The sequence below is a fragment of the Martes martes genome (genome assembly GCF_963455335.1).
Source record: "Martes martes genome assembly, chromosome: 13".
NCBI classification, from domain to species: domain Eukaryota; kingdom Metazoa; phylum Chordata; class Mammalia; order Carnivora; family Mustelidae; genus Martes; species Martes martes.
In genome coordinates, this window is record NC_137901.1 from 3,958,516 (window position 1) to 3,985,121 (window position 26,606).

At 50.9% G+C, this 26,606-nt stretch overlaps 1 protein-coding gene across 1 annotated transcript in view; it reads right to left on the bottom strand.

Moving 5' to 3' along the window:
• Positions 1 to 306: 306 nt before the first annotated feature.
• ZNF407 (zinc finger protein 407) overlaps positions 307 to 26,606 on the bottom strand; it is a 436,284-nt gene continuing 409,984 nt past the window's right edge. Inside the window, exon 9 of the mRNA XM_080821149.1 lies at positions 307 to 2,696. Coding sequence (XP_080677275.1) covers positions 1,363 to 2,696 — 1,334 coding nt within the window. The 3' untranslated portion in view covers positions 307 to 1,362. The remainder of the gene's footprint in view (positions 2,697 to 26,606) is intronic.

The window sequence follows — 26,606 nt, forward strand, 5'->3', positions numbered from 1 at the left end:
CCAGCCTGTGCTCCCAGGGAGGGACTTTACGCTCAGAAGGTACTGTTTTCCTTTCCTCTTCTCTCAGGTCTGCTCCTCACCATTTTTAGATACTAACTGTGGCAGGATAAGCTATTGTCACCAGAATGTGCCTGGGCCACGTGCCAAACCCTCAGAGGACAGCACGAGGCCGCGGGCGGCGCCCTGGACGGGGCCAGAGTGGGAGGAGAAGCTGCCGCGCCGGAGGAAGGCCTCGTTCTCTCCGGTTTCCACAGCTGCCCATCGGCCGGCTGCGGGAAATAAGAGAACCTCATTCTCTTTCAATGCTATAATTTTATTTCAAAGGAAAAAAAAGGAACAAAAACAACCTTTGCATTTGGGGACGGGGATTGTTTTTACAGGTTTGGAAAAGGAAGAAGAGCGATCGTACGGCTAAATGAGTTGTGAGGACACAGCCTTGCACTCCGCGGTTGCCGTGAACCCACAACCGAACACGGACGAGGCTGGTCGGGGCCAGGGCCGCGGGGGGGCACCGCGTCCCATTGCTAACAGTTAATGTGCCCTCCTTCGCACGGACGTAAATCACAAACCCCGCAAAAATGGCATCAGTATGAAGAAACAGTCATCATAAAAGCAAAATATCAGTATGAACACTATTTTCCAGAGTGCACATTTCATATATAGACTTTATTGTATGAAATGAAGTCAAAATTAGAAGCACTGGGTTGTCTTAACCAAGGTATATTTTCATCCAATAGAAACAATCAAGGCTTTTCTCAACCATAGGCTTGAGGTTTCTTTCAAGCAGATGCAACCAGAGCTAGGAACAGCCCCGCCGCGTCTGGGGAGAGGAAACTGATGCGCGAGATGGGCCGCGGGCCCTCCCTCTGGTCTGGGGGCACGGCGGTCCTACGATTTCAGAAAAACAGACCAGGACGGGAGGACCTGTAGCGGCAGTTTTTAACCAAACCTATAAGAAACTGTTAAAAGGGCTCCATGCTGGGCGGCACGAACAGGCATGTCTCAGGCCGCAAGATACACCGTTCGGACTGCTCCACCACGAGGCACGGTCCTTGATAACAGAAATATGAAAACATCTGCGGGCCGGGCAGGGGGTGGAAACAGAAAACAACGTGACTTCTCAGCACAGTGGCCAGAGCAGAGGGAAAAGACCAGTCACAGGAGAAGCGAACAGGAATCAGGCTCCGCTCCAGCACCCCCTCCCCGTCCATCCCCGAGGCACACTCCATGCCCCCCTGACCCCGAGGGGGTCGCCACCCCTCCGGACCGCCGCGCCACTGTCCCGGAGCCGTCGCACGCACGGTCCCGGGGTGGCCGGAGCCGCCCGCGCCTGCCCGGGGCCGAGCGTGAGGATCCGAGGCCTCAGGCCTCCTGCAGTTCGTTCCTCTCTCTTTGGCTCTGAATGACGGTCGCGGCCGGGGAGCCGTCCTGGGTGTAGATGACCATACTCGTCAGCTGTTCGGCTCCGTTCGGGACCACGGCCTCGGCGCCGAGCGCGGCCCCGGCCTGCAGGATCTCCCGGGAGCCGGCCGCCTCGATGACGGCGTGCGAGTACACGGCCGCCTCGTCCTGCACACCCGGCGGCAGCTCGGTCACGATGTAGTGCGTGGCGCCGTCGGGGAAGCCGCCGGCGGACTCCTGCACCATGGCCTGGACCAGCTCCTCCGTCACGATGATCTGCGAGATCTCGCCGTCGGGCTCGGCCAGGTCCACGTGCTGGTCGTGCGCCTCGGCCTCCTGCATGACGATGTGCGAGCCCTCGCGGGCCAGCATGTGCACGGTGCCCTCCTCGTTCACGATGACCTGCGTGACGCCCTCCTTCATGAGCTGGCCGGCCGCCGCCGAGTCGCACACGGCGAACTGCAGCACGCCCTGCACCACCTTCTTGAAGGCCACCTGGGCGCGCTCCTGCGGGGCGGCCACGGCCGAGGGCCGCGCCACCTGGGTTAGCACCTCCACGGGCTCCCCGGCAGCCGCGCCCCCCCGGACGTCCTGGAACACGTGGATCTCGGGGCCCTCGGGCTGGGTGGCGGCGGAGAGCGCCTCCTGCCCGGGCAGCTGGACCAGCACGTCTCTGGGGCCGGACCTGCTCTTCTCGTGGGGCCCGGCCCGGCCTTCTGCACCCCCCAGCTCGGTGACCGCACACAGCAGGGCGTCCAAGGCCGAGGCCGTGTCGGGTGGGGGGACACCGGCCTCAGTTAGGTCTAGAATCTCCTGCTTGGTCACCTGCTGAATCATGGCCCCGCCTGGACTCAGGGGCTCATCCACGCCGCGGCCGTCCACTGAGCCCCCCACGACCACCACCTGCGTGGCCCCGTCGGCCAGCGGCTCGGGCAGGACCGGCCCGGGTGCCACGCCACCCACGTGGGCGCCGCTGGGACTCGCGGCAATGACCTGCCCGTCTTCCGTGATGTGCACCACACGGGCCACCTGGCCGGCCAGCGCCAGCGTCTGCAGCGTGGCCGCGGCCGTCTCCTCCAGCGAGGCGTCGAGGGCGAACTCGCCGTCGTAGCCCTGGATGATGATGAGCTGCTGCACCTGCTCGGGCGCCGCTGCCGGCCGCCTGCTGCTCCTCAGGGGCCTTTCCTTGACGGGAGATGCCTCCGCCAGGGCGGCCGCCGTGAAGGGGCTGTCCGTCTCCACGAAGGTGGCTCCTTGGCCCTTCAAACGGCACTCGTAGGACTTGGACACGATGCCTATGGGAGACAGGGACCAGTTAGAGCCTAGACAAAGTAAGACAACGCCTCAGCAGAAACAGCAGAGCGGGCCGCACTCCGCCGCGACCCCGGGCCCGTCCGAGGCCCCCCGTGTACGCGGACGCCAGCGGCTGGGCTCCCGCTGTGGGAGCCGAAGGGCGCGGCGGGAACAGGCGTCCTTCTGTCCTCCTGGCTGGACTGTCCGAACACCACGGCCACCAGCCAGCCCGCGCTCTTCCGGCTCCGAGGGAAGGAGCGCGGCTACTCCCCTCAGTGACCGTCATTCCCAACGAGGCATCAGTCACTGGCGGGAAGTGAGGATCGGTAAGCAGGAGCCGTATCTTCTGACCCAAAGGCACATCTTTTTGTGAGTTCACGAGCAGGTGGAGGGCATGCGACACACACAGACACACACCCCTCTCCCCAGCGCCACCTGGGACACAGGCCGATGTTCTTTTAATAACTTGACAGGGTAAAATAGGACTGAAAGTGGTAATCTTTATTCCCATCAAGACAGACTGACTCTTTAAGCAGACTTCCTATTTTCATCTTTAAATCTCACATTTTCTACCAGTGCCCTTACTGCAGCCTCCTCCGCACGACATGAGAGAACGGCCCGTCAGTGGTCTACACGGGAGGGTCTCCTCTCTCAGTGGCCACCCCAGTTCTGAAACAGTCCACGTACTCTCTAAATTGTAGGTCAGTTTAGAAAAGCACTCTTGACCCTTACCAAAGGAAAGAAAATGGTGAGTGCGCGTGTTGCTCGCATCCCTGAGAGACAAGAGCACTTTTTTCTCCATGTCAGGGCCCCGCCGCGAGAGCGCACTTCTGTCATCGGGGTCCACGCTGAGTATAGAGCCCAGACGAGGCCCGTCTCTGGGGGTTGCGGGCTCTCAGGCAGCAGCCGCCGAAGCCTTACATCCCACTTGCCAAGAGGACACGCCCAGGCTCACACCCAGACTGTGGGCGACGGTCCCGGAGCAGGACGCTCACGCTATGTCTGAACAAAGCGAACCCCCGTGCGTCCCGCGTCCGCTTCAGCCGTGACGCTCTGCTGTTCGGCGAGTGTCCGGGAGGCAGCCCTGTGCACTGGCACTGCTCTGCCCAGGGATGGGCCTGCTGGGATATCCCTCCCTCCCGCCTTCCGCTTCCCCCTTTCTCCTGCTCTATGAAGGACAGACTCACCCTTGGGAAGATTAAAGTTCAGAAAGCAAGAATGAGCGCAGGTTATCTGCGCGGGTCCTTGAGAGAAAGGGCTGAACCACGGTCTGTACTGTGACCTCATCTCCCAGTTTATCTTCTGAACTTCAGATCTCCCTAAAATCTCTGTCTTCAGATACGCCAGGAGGCCCGGTGGGCAGCAGCAGGCCAGGTGAGGACAGGGCGTTCCAGGCCCCTGTGGACACACGTCCGCGCGTGCCTGAGCGGACGCTGGGGGTGCTGCCGGGCTGCTCAGTGCGCCGTCCGTGGGGACCCCTGGGTCTCTGGTCTACCGTACTCGCCAGTCCTCCTCTGCTAGGCCTGCAATGTTTCCCCTCCACCTCACCTGGGACGTAGCCGTCCTGCTTGCCTTTAACGCCCTGAACTCCATCCGGTTTGTTTCTGCCTGTTCTGTCATCATTATACCCTGAACTTGATTTGCTTGTTTCTGTCCACTCCCTAATTTCAAGGTCATTTTCAGTTGAATTTAGAGTCTGGTGGGGGAAGACATGAAGAGATATGGACACAAAAATAAGGAAGGCAGCCTGAAGTCAACCCCAGTTAATTACAGAAGAGGACATTGGGCCTTGATGTCAAAGCAGGGGGAGCATGCATGGGGGAGGGGCAGGCGGACACCAAGCGGCCTGTGCACTGGTGGTCTCCAAAGGAAAGCCTGCAGGCCGGAGCCCCCACACTCCCTTCTTCAGTCTGCAGCTGGACGGAAAATCTCTTGGGTGTCGAATTACCCTCTGCATCCCCTGCAGTACTGATAACGATGCTATTCCGAACTGCTTACTGAATTTATTTGAATCCAGAGGTGGGTTAAACCACTTGCAGACCATTAAAGCGAACTACATGGGTAAACACTACTGTCACAACGGCACGTGATGAAGCCTGACACCACCGGCGTCTGCACCTCGGTGCGGCGCGAGCCCCGCTCCCCCATCACAGTTCATAAATGCGAGCGCAGGCCCATCTTTTGATTCAGCAACTTAATAACTTCGAGTGCTGTCAGTACTGCTTTGAAAAATAGCACCTATAAAATGTAACAGCCTCAATCAGATTGAAAAAGATTCACCCACTGAAGATTCTTCCATTTCGCCCATAATGAATTAATGTGGAGCTATGCAGAAGTTCAAGTGTCATTTAAACTAATGTGAATCTCTACTGTAACTTTAAATTCTAACTGGGCTATGACCAAGAATTTACTGGGCACATCAACTTCAATTTCTGAGCTCTTTCCTGTAAATATGAACCGTAAAGCTCACCAATGCAAATGGCCAAATGGATACAGTATTTGGAAAACAGGAACTTTGTACAGGCTTACCCTCAACGGCTTAGTCACCACGATCAGTCCAAAAACACACCAATCTTTAACGGAGCACAGACGCCCGACACACCAGATGCACTGTGGTTTGTATCTTTCAAAGACAACGTCGGGTTTCAGTGTGATCATAGCAGCTAATCAAATCGTGCATCTGATTCAGCCTTTTTGGACCTGTTTGTAAAAGGACCATAAACCGCCGTGTGCAGAAGGGGCAGAGAGGTTAAAACGCAGCCTCCTGCCTGTTTATGAAAAATTCTAACTTACCGCCCATTTGCTTTCGGGAGTACAGAGATGGACACCCTTCTCATAGCTAAATGCACTCAACATCTACAACGTGATTGAAATGAGAAGGGCTTTTTGGGGACTGGAGGGTTTGTTTTCCGCGAAATGATTCCAAGTTAGGTTCCAATCTCCAGGGTATCGTTCGGAGAGTGTCCTTGGAGGGGAAACCGCAGTGTCACCCCAGCAGAGGTGGGGTTAAGATGCAGAGGCCTGTACCCCCAAAGCCGCGGGGTTGGCCCCGTTTTGCTGTCGGCGGGCTTCTGGGATGCTGCACATGGGCTCGAGCACCTGACTGCTTCCTTTGTGTGTGTGTGTGTGTGCGCGCTCTTCTTTTGTTACTGTCACTGCTCTCTCACTCAGAATAAATACCTTATGCTTTGGTTAAGCTTACATTTAATTAAAATGTACAGAATTTGTGCAGTAAACTCGAATGAAACAAATAAAACAAGGGCCCCCTCTCTTGAAGGCATACGTTGTGAATGAAAAATGTCATTACAGACTAAAAAATTTTGCAGTAAACAGGGCCTACAGAGAGAAGTTTCCCCTGTAATGACATCCATAAAATACACAAATGGCACTTTTAGTACCATCCTGAATATGGCATTTTCTGTGCTCTACACACAATCTAAATGGTTTGATCATAGAGCATAATACTCCATTGGGTTTATAGAACAATCAATGTTCCATAAAATGATGTATTTATCCAATAGTAGGCTCAGCAGTTACTGGCGTATGACATTGCAGGACACAGGCCCGGACGCCTCGGCGGCACCCAGGCCGACTGTAAAACTTATCTCACGCCACTTCAACAACTTCATCTCATCTGCGTCAAGTAATTTGTGGAAGCCTCAGCTTGGCTTAAAAAAAACTTGCAATAAAAATTCATAGAATTTTCAGGAGAATGAAAGCTGATGACAATAGAAAGGTCACATTGTATCTCCACGAGAGGGGTCAAAGGTGGCCTGCGGTTCTGAAGCCGAAAGTAGATTTCATGCATCGTGTAGCAGATAAAGATGGCATTAAAGAGCCCCGTGCGGGGCGGGATGCGGCGCGCCGGGGAAGCTCGAGCCGACACCCCGGGAGAGCCGCGTGGCGGCGGCCGGCGGCGCTCATGTGAACTCTCGAGGCTTCTCCCGAAACGGCGCTCCACGCTCACGCGGGGCCGGGCCGGGCCGGGTGCGCTGTGTCTTGTTTCTATTGTTGTGTAAAGACCTCACAGGCTCTGGCGGAGGGCCCGTGACTTGGGGAGGGCTCCCGTGTGCGCGATTTTGTGCTCTGGAGGCCATCGAGCCTGAGAAGGCGAGGCTGGCTCAGGGTCACGGCGAAAGCACCTCAAACAGGGCGCGATCAAAAAAGTACACTTTTCGTATATAAAAATTTGGGGCACACGTGATGCTGTGACTCTTAAGCCACATATAATTTTTCTTGACTTCAATTTTAAGATGTAATTTTAATAAGAATGTTAAGAAATCATACTTAATGTCTATTAAAATGAAACAATATTAACAGATTATGCTAATAAATTAGAACCATATTTTAATGTCACAAAAGCTTATAAGTTTTTCAAGTGAGAGCAGAAAAAATGACAAATTAAAATTCAATGCAATATAACCTTGTAGAAATTTCGAAGCAGGGGATAAATTATTCCTACAACAGCACAGCCAGTCGAAGCAGTATCAATAATTGCTCCGTCGCACAGTCATTCTTTGGACAATAAGAACGACCGGCCTTGCTGCAGGGTGTCCCTGAGAGCGCTCCTCCCGCCGCAGCCTGGTCTGGAAGGAGTGAGGGCTTCCACACGGACACAACACAAACGAGGGGGTGCCCCCTGGGCCAAACACTTTGCACTGTGTCACGTTCCTGAGGGAACGTGCCACTCGAGGGCTGTGCGAAGGAATTCCACCCCAACTGATAACCGCAATGAGCGAGAGCAGCCTCTCAGTCCTGCAACCCCACGCCAAAATGACAATTTTGCAAAAAAATAAAAAAAAATATATATATATTTTTTGAGAGAACAAAGGATGGTCAGTACCTTGTGACTAGTATTTTCAAGGGTTATGTGTTCTGGACAGTGTTAATAAAATTCACACATAAATCACAAATATTTAGGTGACTGGAGATACAAAATTAAAATTATTTTTAGTCTCCGGCATGCCTGTGAAGAATGATAGCTGTACCAGTGAGATTTATTTCAGAGCACGGACCTGTTCTGGTCATTCTGCCATGAGTGGCCTGAGGCTGGCAAATATACCACAACATAATCATTTGAAGCATTTTGGTAACTATTGGCTTTGTACCACAAATAAATGTATAAAGGCAGATGCTAGAGTTACAGGAACAGCCATCGCTCTGTCCTCCATTTTGTGAAGGTTGCTCTCTCTTTTTTTTAAAGGGTTTTATTTATTTATTTGTCAGAGAGAGAGCTGGAGCAGGGGGAGCACCAGGGGTGGGGGGAGCAGGCTCCCCACTGAGCAGGGAAGCCAGACGTGGGGCTCGATCCCAGGACCCTGAGATCACAACCTGATCTGAAGGCAGATGCTTAACTCACTGAGCCACCAGGTACCCCAAGGCCACCATTTTATAAGAATAGATGAGGGGGGCACCTGGGTGGCTCAGTGGGTTAAAGCCTCTGCCTTCGGCTCAGGTCATGATCCCAGGGTCCTGGGATCGAGCCCCGCATCGGGCTCTCTGCTTAGCAGGGAGCCTGCTTCCCTTCCTCACTCTCTCTGCCTGCCTCTCTGTCTACTTGTGATCTCTGTCTGTCAAATAAATAAATAAAGTCTTAAAAAAAAAAAAAGAATAGATGAGGAAAATTATTTTTCTGTGAAAAATTAACTCAAGTCCACATCCTTTTGGACAGACCCTTCCACCTAAGTTCAAATATACAATTTTGTAAGATACACCATGCAATTTTTACTGAAGGAATACTTACCGTAAGCCAGGACACAGATTAAGGTGACAAAAGTTGTAAGTCCCTTTTTCTTAATTATCATCAGTACTACCTTTATGATTGGTAGTGATCAAAGATAATCAGATATGACCCCTGAAAGAAATTCTAAGATGTTCAGACAAAACTAAGAATAAATTTTATCTCAAGTTAGAAATACATGACTGGCCAGGTTTCTAACTTTACCATGAACAGTCTCTGTGGGCCTAGATATTTCCATGGGCACTGAAGAGTGACAAAGAATAAAAGACAATATTTTACCTTTAAAGTCACAAACCCTAAGAAATTTTGTATTATATCAGACTCTTAGGTATATATCATCATTTCCATGCGTGAGGATCTAATGGGAGCCATGAACACAAATCTCCCGCAGGAAGATCGGAATGGTGCTCTGAGGTTATCCTGACAGGCCTTTCTGGGAGGGATGACAAGAGGCGGGTGTGGTTAACCGTTTCTTGGCTGTGGCAGAGGCCTGCAGACCATGTGGGCAGGTGACCTGTGACAGCCACAGAACTCGGGAAATCTGACTCACGAGACAGAAAGGACGAGATGGGATTTTCAAGTTAAACTGCAAAGTGCTCTGATCTTGTCATTTACCCATGAAGAGCACCTTCGTAAAACTTGCCAGCCGAGTTACTGGCAGAAAGGGCTCAGAGGTCTTAAGGCCCGTCTGGAGCAAAGGGAGGAGGAGGTGCCGCCGTCTCAGGGTCGGCACAGGGGGCCTTTGGCATTCTGGGCACATCTGGGGGTACCACTGGGAGGGCTCAGTGTTGGACGCTTTCTCTCCCGGCTTCTGGGCGTGCTGTCCCCTGGGGCCCTGGCCCTCTGCCTGCTCTGCACCCATCTCGGTGGTGCTGGCTGATGCATCCGAGGGGAGCCCCGGCGCTCCACCCGTGGGATGCGGGACTCGTCTCCCAAGGTCCCACGTGAGCAGAGGCCCAGGGGCCTCTACTGCAAGGCGCCTCTACTGGTCGCCTCAGATGGCCCTTGACATTCTTTCCTGCATGACAGAATCGAGAAATTCGGGGCCCCAAAGACCTTCTCCTATTGTCCTCTGACAGGCCTCTCAAACTCCTGGTACAGATAACACAATATTTGGAGATGAGGCCTGTTTTTCAAAAGTTGTGTAAATCACACACATTTTCGAAGGTAAAATTACGCAGCTAAGAAGTCAGCCAGTGCTGTTCGTGGGGGGTTCCTCTTCCAAGGCAGGCTTAGGGGGCTAACCAGACAGACGAAACCTGTCTCCCTTTGTTTTTGGGCAAGTCCTATAGAAAGATCACACTCATTTTTGCGGGCACGTTCAGATTTCCCATGTATTATAGCATCTTCGTATCTTTCCCGAGGAAATGAGAGGAAGCAGACGCCTGTCTTCATTGCAGACACCTCTGTACGCAGGTAAAGAGCAAACCACTCTTCAGTAACGGCGCAGAGGCACCATTAAAATCAAAGTTACAGTAAGCAGAACCCGCGGCTGGGGTAAAACGCTCACTGTTAGTATTTTAATTATCGGCAAAGCTTTCGGAGGTCTAACATCTGCTCGTAGCCGAGTGACAGCAGCTGCTTGGGTACACTTAAAACAATGAGAATTTCTCCCGCACATATTAAAATGAATCATGTGTTCTGGGCACATCACTGCTAGTTCCCTATAAGCTGGCTCGTGTGGGTGAGGGGCCGCACGGCGAGGCCCGACCTCTTCACACGGATGACTGCCAAGGACAGCGAACATGTGACTCCGGGGTGTGGAGACACTCGGCCGGTGCTGGAGGACCCGTCACCTGTGGGTCGCCGGCAGGTGCTGAGAATGCTCCAGGACTCTGCTCCCAGCGACTTCAAGGACAAGATGAGGAAACGGGCATCTCACAGTGGCCTCATTCATTCTGGGAAAACCAGAGTGAGCAGGGGCCGTGCGTGGGGCCGCCCCGGCTGACTCAGGCAGGCCACCTGGGGGCTGGGCCCGCACACTGCCTTCTCTGAGCACGAGCACAGAACAGCGATGGGGACGGGGCTGGGACGGAGGTGCAAGCGCTGCCACGGTCAAGGTGGAAATAAAGACACACTTTGTTTTTAGCCGGTGACTGCTGCAGTCCTTACTGTGGACATCTTCCTAAACACCTACGTTAAACTCCTATGTTAAACTTGCAGAGTATCTGTATGCTTGGGTAATAAAGTCTAAGACTGACTGAACAGATATCAAACAGAAGATACACGATGAGGCCTGACCCTTGCTTTGAAACAGACACAATAAAAACAAACCTGCAAATTAAAATGCTGAGTAAAATGCAGTGCCGGAAACCTAAGGTTTAAGAGACGGAGACACACACCTTCCACGCACCCGCTGGTTCTCTGAGGGGCAGGGGAAGCTTGGAGGGCAATCCCTTCCAGACCTGACGACCTGAGGGGCTGCGTGCCGGCTGCAGCAGGTGTGGGCGGGACACGGGGAAGCCGCGTAGCTGTGTCTGGAGGCAACTCCACGCCCCTACGTCTAAGCGCACGTGTGAGGTCCTTGAGCAGATGTCCAGGCGCGCACTGAGCCATGGGCACCACGCCTGGTGAGCGGGCGCAGGCAGGGGGCAAAGCCATGCACGGCATCACACACGGCCACACGGGTCGCATCGGGCTGGAAACTTGAAAACAGTCCATCTAAGATTATTGTGAGTTCGCTAAGGAGTTGAAGGGCCTTGTGGCTCTGGGATGGCTCTATCTGGCCACGGAACAGCCACGCATGCCAGGAGCCACCTGCAGCCAACACGATGCTCAGGTGAGGACACCAGGGCAGAGTCCTTGCACGGTGTCAGGCGACAGAACACACCACACAGGAGCTCCCCAAAAATGCTCTGGATGGGGAATGGCGACCTGAACAGGCTGGAAATTCAATGGCACATGGAACGACAACTCAGGAGCTCCCACAAGAAACACGGAGACACAGACAAGTAATGCCCACTGTCCCTACGGACATGCAGCTGTCGGCCCACTTGAAATGCCCTTCAACGAAGCTTAGGAAGGAACTCAGAATGTGTTTCAGCGAGTCACATTCCACCCTGCAACGACCAGAGTCACAGAGTTCAGAGCTACGTGCCCCGCCCCGGTGGGGGCATCCGGGGACAGGGAGGCAGCAGAAGCGGGCTCCCTGAGCTCCGCGTCTGGCGTCGGGGTCGTCCTCCTTGCTTCCTTCAGCGGCTTTTCTCTGGATCAACAAATGCCTCATCTTGATACTCAAGGAGGCTGCTGACCAACACCGAACGCACAACTCTGACACCACTAACACCACCAGATAATTTAATGACACCACAAAACAGGCTGACCACGACTTCTGAAATTAAAAAAAATATACACTTAATAATCCATGTCAAATTTTCATCTTTTCTTGAAATCTGCACATACACACGTACACATACATCTGTGTGCAGACACTGGCACGAACATACACACATGCGGGCCAAGCTCACACTGCTCTAACCAGCTCACTTTTCCGCTTGCGTTCTGTTCATCGTCACACGCCTCGTGCAGAGGTCTTCACTGAGCGTCAATCTTGAACCGCAGTCCGTGACACACAGGGCTGGCGGTGTGGGTAGCCGGCGGGACGGGACGGCCTCTGCTCTCCAGGGCACACACCAGGTGCCCCCTGAGCAGAAGGTGCTCTGGGGCGCTCATCTGATGGCGCACCGTCTCGGACTAGTGTCGTCTAGTGGGACCACAAGTCTGCAGACCCAGTGCTCGAGCGACACTTGCTAGGCCTTCAGCAGCTACTCACGTTCCGAAGGGGCAGAATACGTGAGAAACTGTCACAGCTTTAAAGGCCCCAAAGTTCAGAGTTTATGTTCTGTGTCTGTTCTTCTCTCTCCCCTGGAACCTAGAGCAAGCTCTCTTTCACTATTTATGTGGCTCTGATGGGCTTCTTGTCCCTCATTACGAGGTAACATGATGGAAAATCAAATCACAGACAGTCCCGAGGACTCATCGGTAAGCGGTAGAGCAAGGCTGGGATCCCTCTCTCGGAACGAGACTCAGAAGAGGAACTGCCCGAGCGGAAGGTCAGCAGCACGGCCACTACGAGAACTCGCAGGTCCCCTGAACGTGCCCAGGAGGAACACGCCTGAACATGCTTGGGGTCTGTCACGTTGCTAACCCGCCGGTTCCTTAGTCAACATGACAGGAACAGGTAGGCTCGAAGGCCACTGTATTAAAACTTGCACATAGGAAATCAGGTACTTAACGTATTTTTAATGGTGCATGTCCTTAATTTGGATGTCGCTTCAGGTGTTACGTATGTACACACCTGTGACACACGAATCTTCCCCGCCGGACAGAGCGCTCCCCAGAGCACAGGCGCTCTGTTACTCACCAGGGCATCGCCACTGCATGGCACAGAGCAGGGCCCAACAAACACTGCTTTAAGGAAGAGGGTGAGAACCTCCCGTTACCCTAATGTTCATTAGAGAGTAACGGGGGAGGGACAATCTTCAAACTCCTTTCCGGTCAGCAGAGCAGAGCCACGGGTCAGCACGCCCCGGTGGTATTCCTCGCCACGGTCTGGGCGAGCACTTCTCCGTGGGTCTCTGTGCTGCTGCCCATCTGGTGCCTTTCTTCTACATCATTTCAAGGATGTTCCGAAAGCCGAGCCTTCGGACACAGACACTGTGTCTTTTTCTAGAGCAAAGGGCAGATTTACCGACTGTCCAATAGGACAGAAACAAGCATCCCTTTGGGGAAAGAGACCGGCCAGCTCGGCGCTCGTAATACAAGATCGGGTTCCTTAGGGCCGGACTCTTCTCCTGACGTGGCGCTCACCACGCCCCGCCGAGCATGGGTGCCACGGGGCCTCTCCATGTCACCTGTGGGAGCTGGGATTTAGGGAGCAGAACAAACACCGATCCATGGTTACTGCTTCCGCTATAGGTAATGACACCCTTTGCTTCTGACCCAGGGATCGTGTATCTTCTGCTGGCGTCCACGGGCTTGCTTGTCCGTAAGATCTTGGATCTTCATTGTTCTAGACAGTTACCTGAACTCCTTAAGTCTCAGAACCTCACCTATAAAATGGGGATCATGAGAATGATTGTCTTGAAGAGTGAGGCAGTTCATGTAAAATGCTTACACAGTAGGGGCTCAGGGGATGTTAGGCCGTATTATTCTTTATTTTCAGTAAGATGCATCCTAGCACAGAGGTCACAGCATCTGAAACCGGTGTGTGTATGACCGGTACACGTGGATATGCAGAATAATCTTGGCTGACTAAAATATCTGAAGTATGCTTTACATTTAACAAAATTACCTTTAATGTACACCAACATGAAGTCCTGCAATCAGGAGCCAAAAAAAAAAAAAAAAAAAAAGCTTCTGGCCAGGGAGAACGGCGCTTGTGGGTTGTAGCTGCGTGTGAGGTCGACGGCGGGCACGGCCGCGCCAGCACAAGCACAGGCTCCGAAAGGGAAAGGGGAGCGCGAGGGCGCACGGGTCACACACGCCCAGGGTGCCACGGGCGATCGGTGCTCCGCAGTTTCAGAACAACATTGCTGGACAGGCCATGAATACAGAGCAGAGAAACGAAGACCCTTGGGGACTCAAAAGCTCATAAAGAATGGGTGAGGCCTTCCAATATTACAGGACTGTCTTTACAGGAAATGAGGAGGGGTCCATTCTCCGTGGCACTAGAAGGCAAGACTGGGGTTCCGGGGAAGTCAGCCTGGCCTCAACACTGGTTCAGAAATGAACACAGCACCTGAGTAACGAGCCCCTGGGAGGAACGGCTGGGTGGCCGCTTTCGGGGAATCCTGCAAGGAGGACTCAAACCCGGGCCTCTGTTATGCTTGCTGATCACGGAGACTCAGATTCTCGATGGGCTGAAGCGGGGAGCAGACCCGAACATTCACAGACAGTCCGGGTGACGGACACGTTTTCAGGAAGCTGACCAGCGCGATCTGCAAGGACATGCTCGGGGAAAGCCTGTCGGAGCCCTGGGATTCCTTTTAGCTCTTTGTGGTAGGCCTCTCCGGATTCTGGAGGAAACTCCTTCCGCTTCTAGAATGCTGTTCCGTCCACACAGGATGCTGCCAGTCTTCAGGAGGGCAGGGACCAGGAATGGCCCCCATGGTGGGGACAGACTGTGGTGCAGGTTGGCCTGGGCCCTGTGTCATGATCCATTAGGCAGTGTGGTGTTGGGATCGGTGAGGGGGTGGGGAAGTGAAGTACAGAACCACATACTATGGGCCGAACATTTGTGTCCCCCCCAAATTCACAGGAGGAAATCCCAATCTCCAAAGGGATGAGTGATGGTATTGGGAGGTTGGGCCTTTGCAAGGTGATTAGGCTGGGAAGGCGGGGCCCTCCTGAATGGGATCTGTGCCCTTAGGGCACAGAGTCAGCTCCCTCTGCCCACCCTTGTGAGGACACAGCGAGACATCAGCAGTCTGTAACCTCACCATGCCAGGTCCCAGACTTTGGACTCGCAGCCAAACGAACTGCGAGCAATACCTTTCTGTTGTTTATAAGCCACCGATACGGAATCTCCAGGACTTTGTTAGAGCAGCCTGATAAGTCCGAGACAATGAACCACAATGCAGGCCCTCGAAATTCTGAAGCAAGACCATGCCACCCAGGGTAGATAGCGCACGCCTCCGAGATCCAGCCCGTGGCAATGACAGAGACAGTCTGATCAACTGAGCACAGGCCACCAGACCTCCCACGAGGAGTCAGACTCCAAAACACCTGCCATGTGGCCATAGCAGCTCCCTGGGAGGAGGGTTCCCCTGGGCTCACGGAATCCTGAAGCTGTAAGGGGCTGGCAGTAGTGCTCTCACGTGGAAACACAGCTTTCGGAGCAAACCTCGGCAGGGGCAGAAAGCCCGAGGAAGTCGCATGAAGAAGGGGCCGAGACTGTCCTGACCAGTCGCACCAGGCGACAGACAGTATGCCGGTTAGGTCAAACCGCTCCCAAGCATGTCCCAGAGAGTCCGGGGATCGCCTTCCACCCAGTTTGCACGTTGTTACGTATGGAACTGCACAGCGAGAAATCCTCTCCCAAACCACAGATCTGAGCGTGGAAGGATGCTGAGTCATCACGAGAGATGGCAGATTGTCGGCTACTGGGGCCTCGCCAAGATCGGAAGGCCAAGAAGAGCGGGTGGAAAGCCTGCCATAGCGTTTGAAAGTACTGAAGACACGGCTTCCTAGCAAACTCTCACTTACCCAGGAAGACTATTCTCGAGGTGTCCAGGGAGCCTAAGGCTTTAGTTCTACTTACTGTATTTAAATGTGCTGGACGTGCCATCTAGGAACTTGGGATTTCAGGTCATTTTCTTAATTATTATATATTCAGCAAACACTGAAGCTAAGTTCTTTGTATTTAATTCTTTACATCAGCAAGGCAAAGAAGAATCATGGCTTAGCTTTTAAGAATATAATTAGTTGAAGATACTGGCATGTTAGAGAACTATGACAAATAAAATATAGAGTAGCCAGACAACACACCTTCAGACAGCCGTGCCTTCAAAGAGAAAAGGACTCACTTGGCCTGGGGTGGTAGTCAGGAAAGTACTCACAGAAGATCAAGGTCCGGAAGGGTGAGGAGGAATCTGTGAGGCAGTGAAAGCAAATGGAGACAACCCCCCACCATTCTACGCATGTTCTACACCCAGCAAGTGTGTGGCGTGGCTGCCCAGTCTTAGTGTGGGGGAAGAGAGGGGAGCAGGGTGAAAGGGCTCCTCCACTCCTGGGAGGCTCAGCGTTCTGAACCTGGATACCTGTAGTGATGGGAGACGAATGAGGAAGTTTAAGCAAGGAAATAACACGGTGGAGGAGACTTGGAAAAGGATCTGTGGCATAGACACGGAGAAGGAAAGTGCGAGCTGCTTTCCAGAGAGTGGTCAGACCCCGTCTACCCTCGCGGAGGGAAGACGGGGAAGGAGCGCTGCTGTGGCAGGCGTCACAGACTTGGTGGCTGGAGCTCCTGGTCTCAGGTGACGGTGCAAGGGTCCAAGGCCTTCGTGTGAACTAGCTTGTTGGCTTCTTTCTGGAGGCTTCAGTCTCTGAGCTCATCCCTGAGCTCCTCCTGCCTCCTCTTTTCCTCTCTGGGCAGCACGGTCTGGAGGACTAATCTGAGGTCAGTGGAAATGTTCTTCAACCCAGGAGGTACTTCCTGAAACCCCAGCATTTTGCTGAGGCGCCACGGCGGGGGGCACAGGCCATTCACGGTGACAAGGGCAACGGTTTCCATTGTTATTTCAAGAAAATCAATCAAAAAGGTATTTGAACATTTTGTCCCAATAGCAGCAGAAGACCTTGAGACCCCCAGTCCTGCTCTGTGAGCGGGGACAGGGGCTCCTGGCGACACGTCCACCCAGAGGACCTGTCGCAGTGAAGTAGCTTCCTACAGGGGCTCTGACGGCTCTAGCACTGGAACGTGCTCCTGCGCCCGGTCGCGCACTGTGCAGCTTACCCTGCGGTGCGCCGCGTTTAACGACGGGGAGCAGGAGAGACACCGAGGTAAACTGTTCGTCCAGGGAGAAACTGTGATGACAGGAATTCTACAAATTTACCTCAAATTGACTTTCAGAAGCTCCTCAGCTCATACTCATTTGATCAAGATTATTTATTTGCAAATAAGTGCTTACAAAAGTGCTCTCTTACCCTGTCATTTCAAAGCAAACACTTCAAACATAATTATAAAAATGTATGAAAATAATCTCGTTGATTTTTTGAAGGCACAAAATGTCAAGGATTCCAGCATCAGCTCGTTGAGAGCAGCTCTTGGTTTAGAAGTCAAGTTGAGAACTGGATTCCTGTGGGAGACCAGGAAGAGGTGTCCAGTCGGTTCTTAGCAGCAGCACGCTACGGGCCGGGGGGAGGCTGGGCTGGGCTGGAGACGGCACGGCTGGCTGTGACCGGGAGACAGGAGGGCGTCCCTGGTGACCACAGGGTGAAATCAGCCAGGCAGAGAAGGGAGCAAAGTTCTGAGCCCCAGGGGACACCGGCGGCCAAAGCAGAGGCAGAGCCTGGCAGGACGACTAGATAGTCAAGACCTGTGGTCTTGGACGGCAAGAAAGAAGGGGCTGATGGAGTGTGTGAAGGGCCAAAAAGTAACGTCCTAAACCTGGAACGAGGTGGTCTCTCCAAGCTCACGTGTTACCAGGGCACCTCGAAGTGTACCCTTCTGAGTACGAGATCGCTGAGAGGAAGAAGGGCGGGGATGCACAGAGCACAGGGACAGGAGGCATGGACCTCACAGCCCCACAGGCAAACTAGGGCGTGCGTCGGCCTGGGTCCCCTTCCCACCAGGGTACGTGATGCTGGCAACTTCCCTTTGGAGCACGTGGCTCATGTGTCATGAATACCAACACATGACATTTTTATACAAAGATCAGGATACAACACGATCTGATTAGCAGCTTCGTTAATAGAAAAACAAAAAAAGGTGTGTGAAACTTGGGAATAACATTCACCGAAATATGGAAATTCCTGTTTACCTTCGCCTCTGCTCACTATTAAAATTCCTTGGTATTTTTCTGAACAAAAATGTCCCACTCTTTCTTGGAGTCGCAAGACAATCAGCATGACAGTACTGAATTAATTCCTCATTTGCTGGCTGAAAGAAACTCAAAGCTGAATTGCCAAAGGGCAAAACAGAGCGAGTGACACCATACGTCTCCGCTTTTATATATGTCCGTTTGATTACTGCGCTCGTATGTCTGTATTATCCTGGCGATCTAACAGTTGCTGTCGTACCTCATTTACAGGGTGCCGAGGTATCTATTAGCAGGAACTATACTTTGAAAAGTATTATTAAATATCTGGAATTCTTAATAGAAATTCCAGGAAGTCCAGCGGATAAATCACACAGAACGAAGGCAGAAAGACCCCCTAGGAAACGCCCCGTGATGAGACCGTGCCTTGAGGAGCTGCGCCAGGAGCTCAGCCGGCTGGTGCCCGTGCTGGAGCTGCCGAGGGCTCACAACGGAAACCCTCCCGCGCCCCCAAGTCCAGCCTCCGAGAATGGGCCTCGCTGGTGTTTCCTGGGTGTTGAGTCATTTCCGCTGTCCAGACCTCCGTGGTGCTAGTTACTCCCAGCGGCTAGAACGAACAGATCAGCTGTGCACACACATCTGCCTTTCCCCGCACAAGAGGAAAAGAACCAACCAGCCCTGCAAATCACAACTTGGCCAGCCCACCTCACCCTCACCGAGCTTCCTTTTTTCTCAAAATGTCCTTTCATTATTCAACTTTTGGTTTGATTGTCCTACTTCTGAAATTCATTTTTACATACAATGTTAAATATTCTAACGGATACACCCAAAAGTAGTCTGGATTTCAGATACAGTCTTATTAAATAAAAAAGGCCTCCTTCCTTTCCAACCTACAAAGAAACTGCCAGGAACATGACATTTCTTTGGCCCATAGTTAGCTTGGACACTTTGAAAGATGGGGGCAAGAAACACTAGGGAAGCAAACCACCAAATCGTGATCCGAGATTTTTTAGCTCAAACCTTAACACAGAAAATGTGTACATTTTTTCTTAAAATCAGTTGTAAATTCAGCACCATGAATAGAAAATATCAAGGAAGAGAGGCGATCGGCACACAGACTCCTTCCTGTTCAAAGGGGCTCAGCCCAGGTGGGCGCTATCTGTTCTGTACGCCACAGATTCCGAGGCAGCAGCCGTCAGATGTCCGCTGCACGGAGGGTGATGCTTTGGCTGGGGGCTGGCTCACTTTCTACCTGTTGGCTCGTGCTCAGTATCAGGACTGCTAAAGCCTGTCCCTGGAACTCCCGCATCCAAGACAGACAGAGACGGAGCAGGACGGCCGCTCGGTTCCCCACTGCATGGGGAGGGCTCAGGGCTCTCCAAACACGGTTTAAAACCCAGCGGGGGTTGGACGTCGCTCAGCTTCTGCTCATTGGAGAATTCTCCAAATCCATGATCACGCTGATCCTCTGGGGGAGGCTGAGCCACCTGATCCCAGCCATGGCTTAGTCTATGGGAAACACCACTAGTCACTGGGCTCATACTGGTGTCTTTCTAGAATGAGACAGTATGGTCGGCCCTTTCCTGTTTAGCCATGAATGAACATTCTCTTCAGTACTTAACATACCTCTCCTTCCACAATACGGTAGCCCACTGTGCCATTTAGATTCGGAAATTAATGGGCTGACTGTAGTATTTTTATAGCTCAAATGGATTTACAGTTACCATATTTGGCCCAGTGTGATTGCAAGTAAGAATGACTTCTGACCGTTGGAATGGAAATTCAGGAACATTAGAAGAAGCCCTGTTTACACTGTCTGGTTCATCACATGCAAATACTGTGCATTAAGACAGGAAATACCCATTCATGAAGGTAATGAGAACAGACATCAACATAATAAAATCACACGTTTATAGATTCTGAGACTTATACATAAAGAAGTAGATTTGCTCCTTCTGCTTAAAAGCATATTCACCCCCTCCCCCATTCACAATTGATCTGCGATCCAAAAACAAAGCCCTTGGGTCCGTTAGCACGAAACCTTATAAAATCGCTCAACATCGGACCTTAAAGCTTCCATTCTGCAAGAGAACAGGGTGCAGGGTGGCGAGTACGAAAGCAGAATGAAAACAGCATCAGAGAAGGCGGTGGGCAATGGGCACCCCCAGACTCAGCATTCAGAACACAGCCCCGTGAATGGCACCGCGAACAAAGGAAGCGATGATAAAACTGGTGCTTTTGTCGTAGAAGGCTGGCGCAGATGGGCCTGGCATGCTTCATGACTCCTTTTCATGAAACTTCAGCCACACTGCTACCGTTCGCAGGCAAAGGGTCTACGTGAAGGAGGCTAGTGACCTGCCGACTGCTTTTCCAAATGCCCCAACTTAGGCCCAGAGAAGGAATTTAACATGTCTCAGATCAGCTGAGTGCTTCTCATCTAATGTAAACACCGGGAACTGAATGGTTCAGGTATGAACGTGCATTTTAACTAAAATGAGTTAACTTCTACTTTCCAGCTAGACATAAAGTTCTAGTATAAAACTTTTTGTTGAGATGATCACAGCTGCACGGTTTACACACACACACACACACACACACACACTCTCTCTCTCTCTTATTTCCCAATCAAGCTGGGGAAAAAAATGTCATTCCCCGTTCAGTCACATATTGCTGACAACACACTCTTTGACTTTACAATAAAATCCTGGAAGAAAGTCTTTGCTCTAATGGAATTTGCTCCAGTGTGTTTAGACTGAGCACTGAGAGTGGCTGTGGGCGGCTAAGAACCCACAAGAACATGGATAGAAAAATACAGCTTCAGTCTTGGCCCCAAACATTACCTACATGGTGATCCCTAACAGAAAATAAAAAACCTTAAATACCACACAAAATAGTAAGTGTTAGTTCTTCTTTTTTTTTTTTCCCAAGTAAACTGAATGTCATTTGGTTTTAGTTACATCTGGCATACTGATGTGATTTCTTCACAATAAAATACAATTAATATATTTATTTCACACCTCCTATCTCAACACCTAACAATGAAAATCTCGCTGTCACTCACAGTTGTCCAGTTTTAGGAAAGGGCCTTAAAAAATGATAGCAGTGCGGGGCTGTTTCAGGTTCAGGTCCACTTCCTGCTGGGAAGGATGACCTCGGGCTGCTCTTAGTAACGGAGGAATAGGAAACGGCAAAAGAAACCAGTCTGAACAGGATCTGTGAACAGTATGGAATCTTCTAGCGACTTCTCGAAGTCAAAGCCAGAGCCACTGAGGAATCTAAGTTCTAAAGGTCTGTCTCCTCATGAAAACAAAACAAACTCCTTTCAAGGAAGCTGTAGGTAAACAAGTTAAATTTGTGCTTTTGTTCAAAGGGCAAGACATTTTGCCCCCAAATGCTAGTATGTATTCCTAAAATCAGATCTAGTACCAGTGCTGCAAATTATGAAACCTTCAAGGAAAGGTTCTAAAGATTCAAGGAGAGGCCAAGTGCTCTTCTCTGCTCTCATACGCTTTCAGAAGGGTTTTATATTTTGGTCCCATGGATCAATTCTCTCTTGCTGACTGTATTTGCATATTTCTCAGAACTTTTTACAGAAGTGTATACTGCTATATACACCAAAGATTAAAGATAATCAGAATAATTCACAACTGCTCAGCACCTCTAAATGTCCGAAGTAAACCTAGCAGTTTAGCAATTCAAAAAACTGTGTCACTGATTATTAAATCAGCTGGCTTCGCTGCACGTCCTTCTAGGTACTGATACCTGTCAGTCTGCTATACTTAGCTGGAGGTTGGACTCTAACATCAAGACATAGGGCACTTTACTTGGCAGGTGAAGCATTTTAAGCCAGAGCTTAGGTAAAGCCACAGGGGTTGCTCATTAAATCTGAGCACAACAGAATGTTATCGCTGCCCCGGAGCGGAGCCCCATCTCTGGCCGCTTGTAGAGGAGACCACCATACTTGATGCCAGAAACCATGTTTTAACAGAGGGAGATGGCTCGCAGGCACCAACCAGAACATGTCTGCACAGATGTGACAGTGAAGACTCCATGCCACGTGAACATGGGAGCAAGAGAAGGAGGGAGAAGAGAGCAACCAAGGAGGCTGGCTTGGCAAACCTAGACACGGGCAAACCGAGAAGAAAACAGTGCCCAAAGTGCCTGGGAGGTTTCCAAGTAGAGGAGGGGACAACACACCAGCCGGGGAGCTCTAGTTCACCAGAGATATGTTTTAACTCATTAGGAGGAAGAGTTTTCTAAAAGTTAGAGCAATTCATACAGGAATATACACCCCAAAAAACGGTTGACATCGTCAGTCACTAGGAAAATGCAAATGCAAACCGGGACAAGGCAGGACTGTGCATTCACTAGAATGACTAAAATAAAGACCGATGATGCCCAGCGCTGGCGAGGACACGGAGCAACGTGACCTCCGAGGCGTGACCGCTGGGGGTGCAAACTGGCACAGCTGTGACAGGAAACAGTCTGGTGATTTCTGATCATCCGGCCTCACAATCCCACACCTAAGGAAATGGAAACATGTCTGCAGAAAATCTGTCCCCGAGTGTTTATAGCAGCTATTTTCATAATCACACTGGAACCCACCCAAATGCCCATCCACAGAAGAAGAGATAAACACACGTGGCATACCCGCAGAGCGGACCGCCACTCAGGAATAAGGGGGGACAGGGACCTCTGGGTGCAAGAGTAGGAAAGAATCTCAAAGCATGACGCTGCGTGAAATGAAGGCCACACAATATACAATTCCATTAACACGACGTTCTAGAAAGGACCACTCCGGAAGGACAAGCAAGAACTGGGAATGAGAAATGTTCTAGAACTTGATGGTGGTGATGGTTAGCTGACTGTACACACTTGTCAAAGCTCACCCAACTGCAAACTTAAGGAGGATTACATTTACTGTACGTAAATTAAACTTCAACTTAAAAAATAGTGAATACACTACATAGAAACACCACGTTCCTTCACATGAGAAGTTCTTGAGCACGTCTAGGTGATTTTCTGTCACAAGTGCTGTGAGACATGTTCCTGCCTTCGAGGGCCAAGGGGATCATTCTCCTCCGAAGCGGTCTCAGGATTCTACGGTTACATGATACTATGACTTTCCGTTCTTCACGTCTAGTTATTCGGAGTCACTCAATGACTCCTTTTTAACACCTGGAAACGAGTCTGCTCCATCTAGTGTCGTATTTATTTTCTAGAGACAACGTAAATCCTAGGCTTCATACAATTTTCTAAGGTCTAATAATGACAGAGATCATCAGGCTGGATTATCATTCACTTCTACGTTTTATCTTTTCAATGACGCAGACACGAGCAAGGCTAAATCAGAGGGCACTATCAGAGAAGCCAAGTCTCTATAAACCAGACGCCTGAAGAAAGGAGATGCACGTCGTCTCAAGCTGAAGACGGGCCTCTGTCGTGTTCTGTCTGCGGGAGATTCCGGGAGGTTCTCCCCCCCGACCTGGGCTCACATTTGTGTGTGCACGCCACGCTCTATTTGATCGGCGAGATGCCATCTCTTCAATGCATGTGACTTCATATAAAAATGGGGGTGCGAAGGCCCACCCGACAGCTGTCACTGTGGTCAATTAACATTGCTTTTAGTTTCTATTTATCCTTTGGTTATACTAGAGCTGAATATTGGCTTTCCGCTTGGCACATCCCCCTGCTTTGGTGTGCTCCCATACACGCCGAAGGTGGGAGACCTCCAGCAGTCCCCACTAGGCTGCGACGATGTGCGAATGAAGTCAAGCTATTGGTGGTATAGACGGGTCCTGTGTGTGAGGTCTACAGTTCAGGAGACAGGGATCCTGCAACGGTGGCCACGGGTGCCTTCTTCGAGAGTCAGAGTTCTGACCATTGCTTGCACACCCGGTAAGGCTTTTATCTGCCAACAATGCCACCTTTTTCTCGATGATGTGGCTTGCGGTCCAACTTCTACCTCAGGTAGCTCCAGACTGAAAGGAAAGTCTGGCCACAGCTAGTGACACGCACCCAGGCGGCGTACTGAGCCTTTCTAAAACTGTTTCCTTGTCTCTCGACCATGGCCGTGGCACCTGGCAGGGTGTATTTTAAGCATTAGGAAGAGTGTGTAAGGCGCCCGGCAGCACACGCTTGGCCTGCGGTCGTGCGTAATGCTGGGTGAGTAGCCCTGGTTCCTGATTCCCTGCGGAAGCACCTGCTCCTGGAGCACTTATCGCCTCTGAGAGAAAAATTTCTACAGCTGGAGCGTGACCCGGTATGAGCCACGGTGCGGGGCAGCACCTCGTGGTGCTTCGCTTTTCCCCACGTGCTAGGTCGTGGCAGCTTTCAAAGCTGCTTTTCACACACCAGAATAGGGTTTACAAGTCTGTGCGTGAGCAGGAGCGTCAAGGCTGACCGAACCGACAGTAACTGATCACAGCAGCCTCGGCACAGGGGAGCTTCAGGAGTGCGCGGCGCGGCCTGGGGAGGTGCGGGCGGCGCGGCCTGGGGAGGTGCGGGCGGCCGCCGGCTCTGCGTCCGGGAGGCAAAGAGGGTCCGTCCGCAGACGGCTGCCCACACGCTCTCAGCTGCAGGCTATGAATGCACCTCTAATACTCAACAGTTTGGTTATCATGCGGTTGAAACCAAGTACAGTCTACTCTTGACCCCTGCAACGGAGGGAAGATACATACCGTGCGCTCATTCAGATGACAAGATGTGAAGGGTGTAAAGATATATAAAGATACAGATCCAACCGGTAAGACGGGAAAGAAGACAGTCTTTAGTCTCTTTACCCCATTTTGGATAAAGATCAACATCCATCATCATCTTTCTCAACATACTAAACATGGGACTCAATCACAGCCACTCGGTATCAACAAGGATTTTTTTTTTTTTTTAAATGTAATTGTTCCTCAGCAATACGCAGTACCCAGTGCCCAGTACCCAGCGTCCAGCACCCTACACACACGGGCTCTGCACAAGGCAAGGTGCACAGAGCCTCAGGCTTTCTCAAGGCCTCTGCCAGTTGGGAAGGGCACAACTGGTCTCACTGGGCTTTTCAGCCCTGCTCAAGTGAGCTCCCTGAGGGGGTCAAACACAGTGTGGAATTTGGGGAGAAGTTACTGGGTGACAGCGGGAACACGTGTCTAGCCAACCGTTCCGGCTGAAGTGGCCACAGAGAGCAGGCCAGCTCGATGGCAGCGAATGTGACAGAGCCATCCCTGTGCCTCTCTCCACGTCAGGCCGGCCAAATCTAATTGTATACAACTCATTTACCATGGCTGCGAAACAACAGATCCAGCTTATGAGAAAACAGAGATTTCACCAAAAAATTTCCCTGGGGAAATGTATGAAATTGAGCCTTTTCCTTATGACTACAATTTTGAAACTGTAACCTGCATCAACTCAAATTACCATCACATGCCTGAAATCAATTTGTCGAGAAAGACTCTCTCCATAATGGATGACAGAAAACAAGAACAAAAACAGAAACACAACACAAGCCCGAGCGCCAGCCAGCAGGCCTGGCACCTCTGTTTGGAAATTGGTTAAGAGATAACGTGCAAAACTCAAAACTTTCCAGTATTCATAAGATATTAAAAAAAAACATTTAGAACAAATGATTTGACAGCTGCAAATGCAGGATAACACCTAGTTGAATTATAGAAACAGTGTGGATAATTACTTTTTGCCAACGTTGGGGCTCTGTGGACCAAGGTCCTGTCTGAACCTCCCTGCAGCAGCAAATATGCAATAACACATATCTGTTGTCACACGGCCCTAAGTCTCTTTATCATCTGCACATCAGCGAGAATGACGAGAGGCGTCCCATGATTCCAGCAGTCTTCTTTGAAGGATCCACACATTAATTACTGCACTAATTATGGTTTTTGAATAACTAACCGGAGTAAGCAGCCTATGGGAGGTACGGGCATAAACCTAAGACTGAGAAAACACTAGTCACTGAGTCATCAGTGTAGACTGACACACAGAACAGGTTTAAAAGAAGTGGAGGCAGAGGATTTGTAAAAGACAAGCATCTTCAATAATTAGGGCTCCATAAAGCAAAAAGAAATGCTATTTCTTAATGGCAAGTGCATTTAAACTGTTATCTGAAGATCTGAAGGTAAGCCTGCTTAATTCACTGCTTCTTCTTTTGTTATTAGGAAAACATAATTGTTCCAAATAATTAGCACTAGAGTACATCACAAGCTGACAACAAAATTATAGAAATCTTCATATTCGGATCCCTCTAGCTGGCTATTAGGAACAGTTTCTGATCATAACCCATTAGTTGAAGTGCTGGGAGTTCTTGATTGCCACCACATAACCTCACATATCTACCGAACTTAACAGCCCCTATTTATTCAGGGTTTTCTTGACAGTAAAAATTACTTAGGATTTTTACAGCTGCCACACAAAAGAATGTATTCGATGTATGCACTTGGAAGATTAAGTGATACAATAATTGAAACATGGATTTTAAATACACTCTTAACTCCTAAATTCCTACGTGAAAACCCAAAAAGACACTTTTCAATTTTTAATAGTGGTGCCACCACTCTCAGAAGTGGGAACGGTCCCATTTTGTATCCTGGAATGTTCACATTAATTTTTTTCGGGGGTGGGGCTTGCATTGTACTCCTACTTTTTACAAAATACCCCTTTTATTTTTAAGTTGTCTTTAATGCTTAATAAATGAC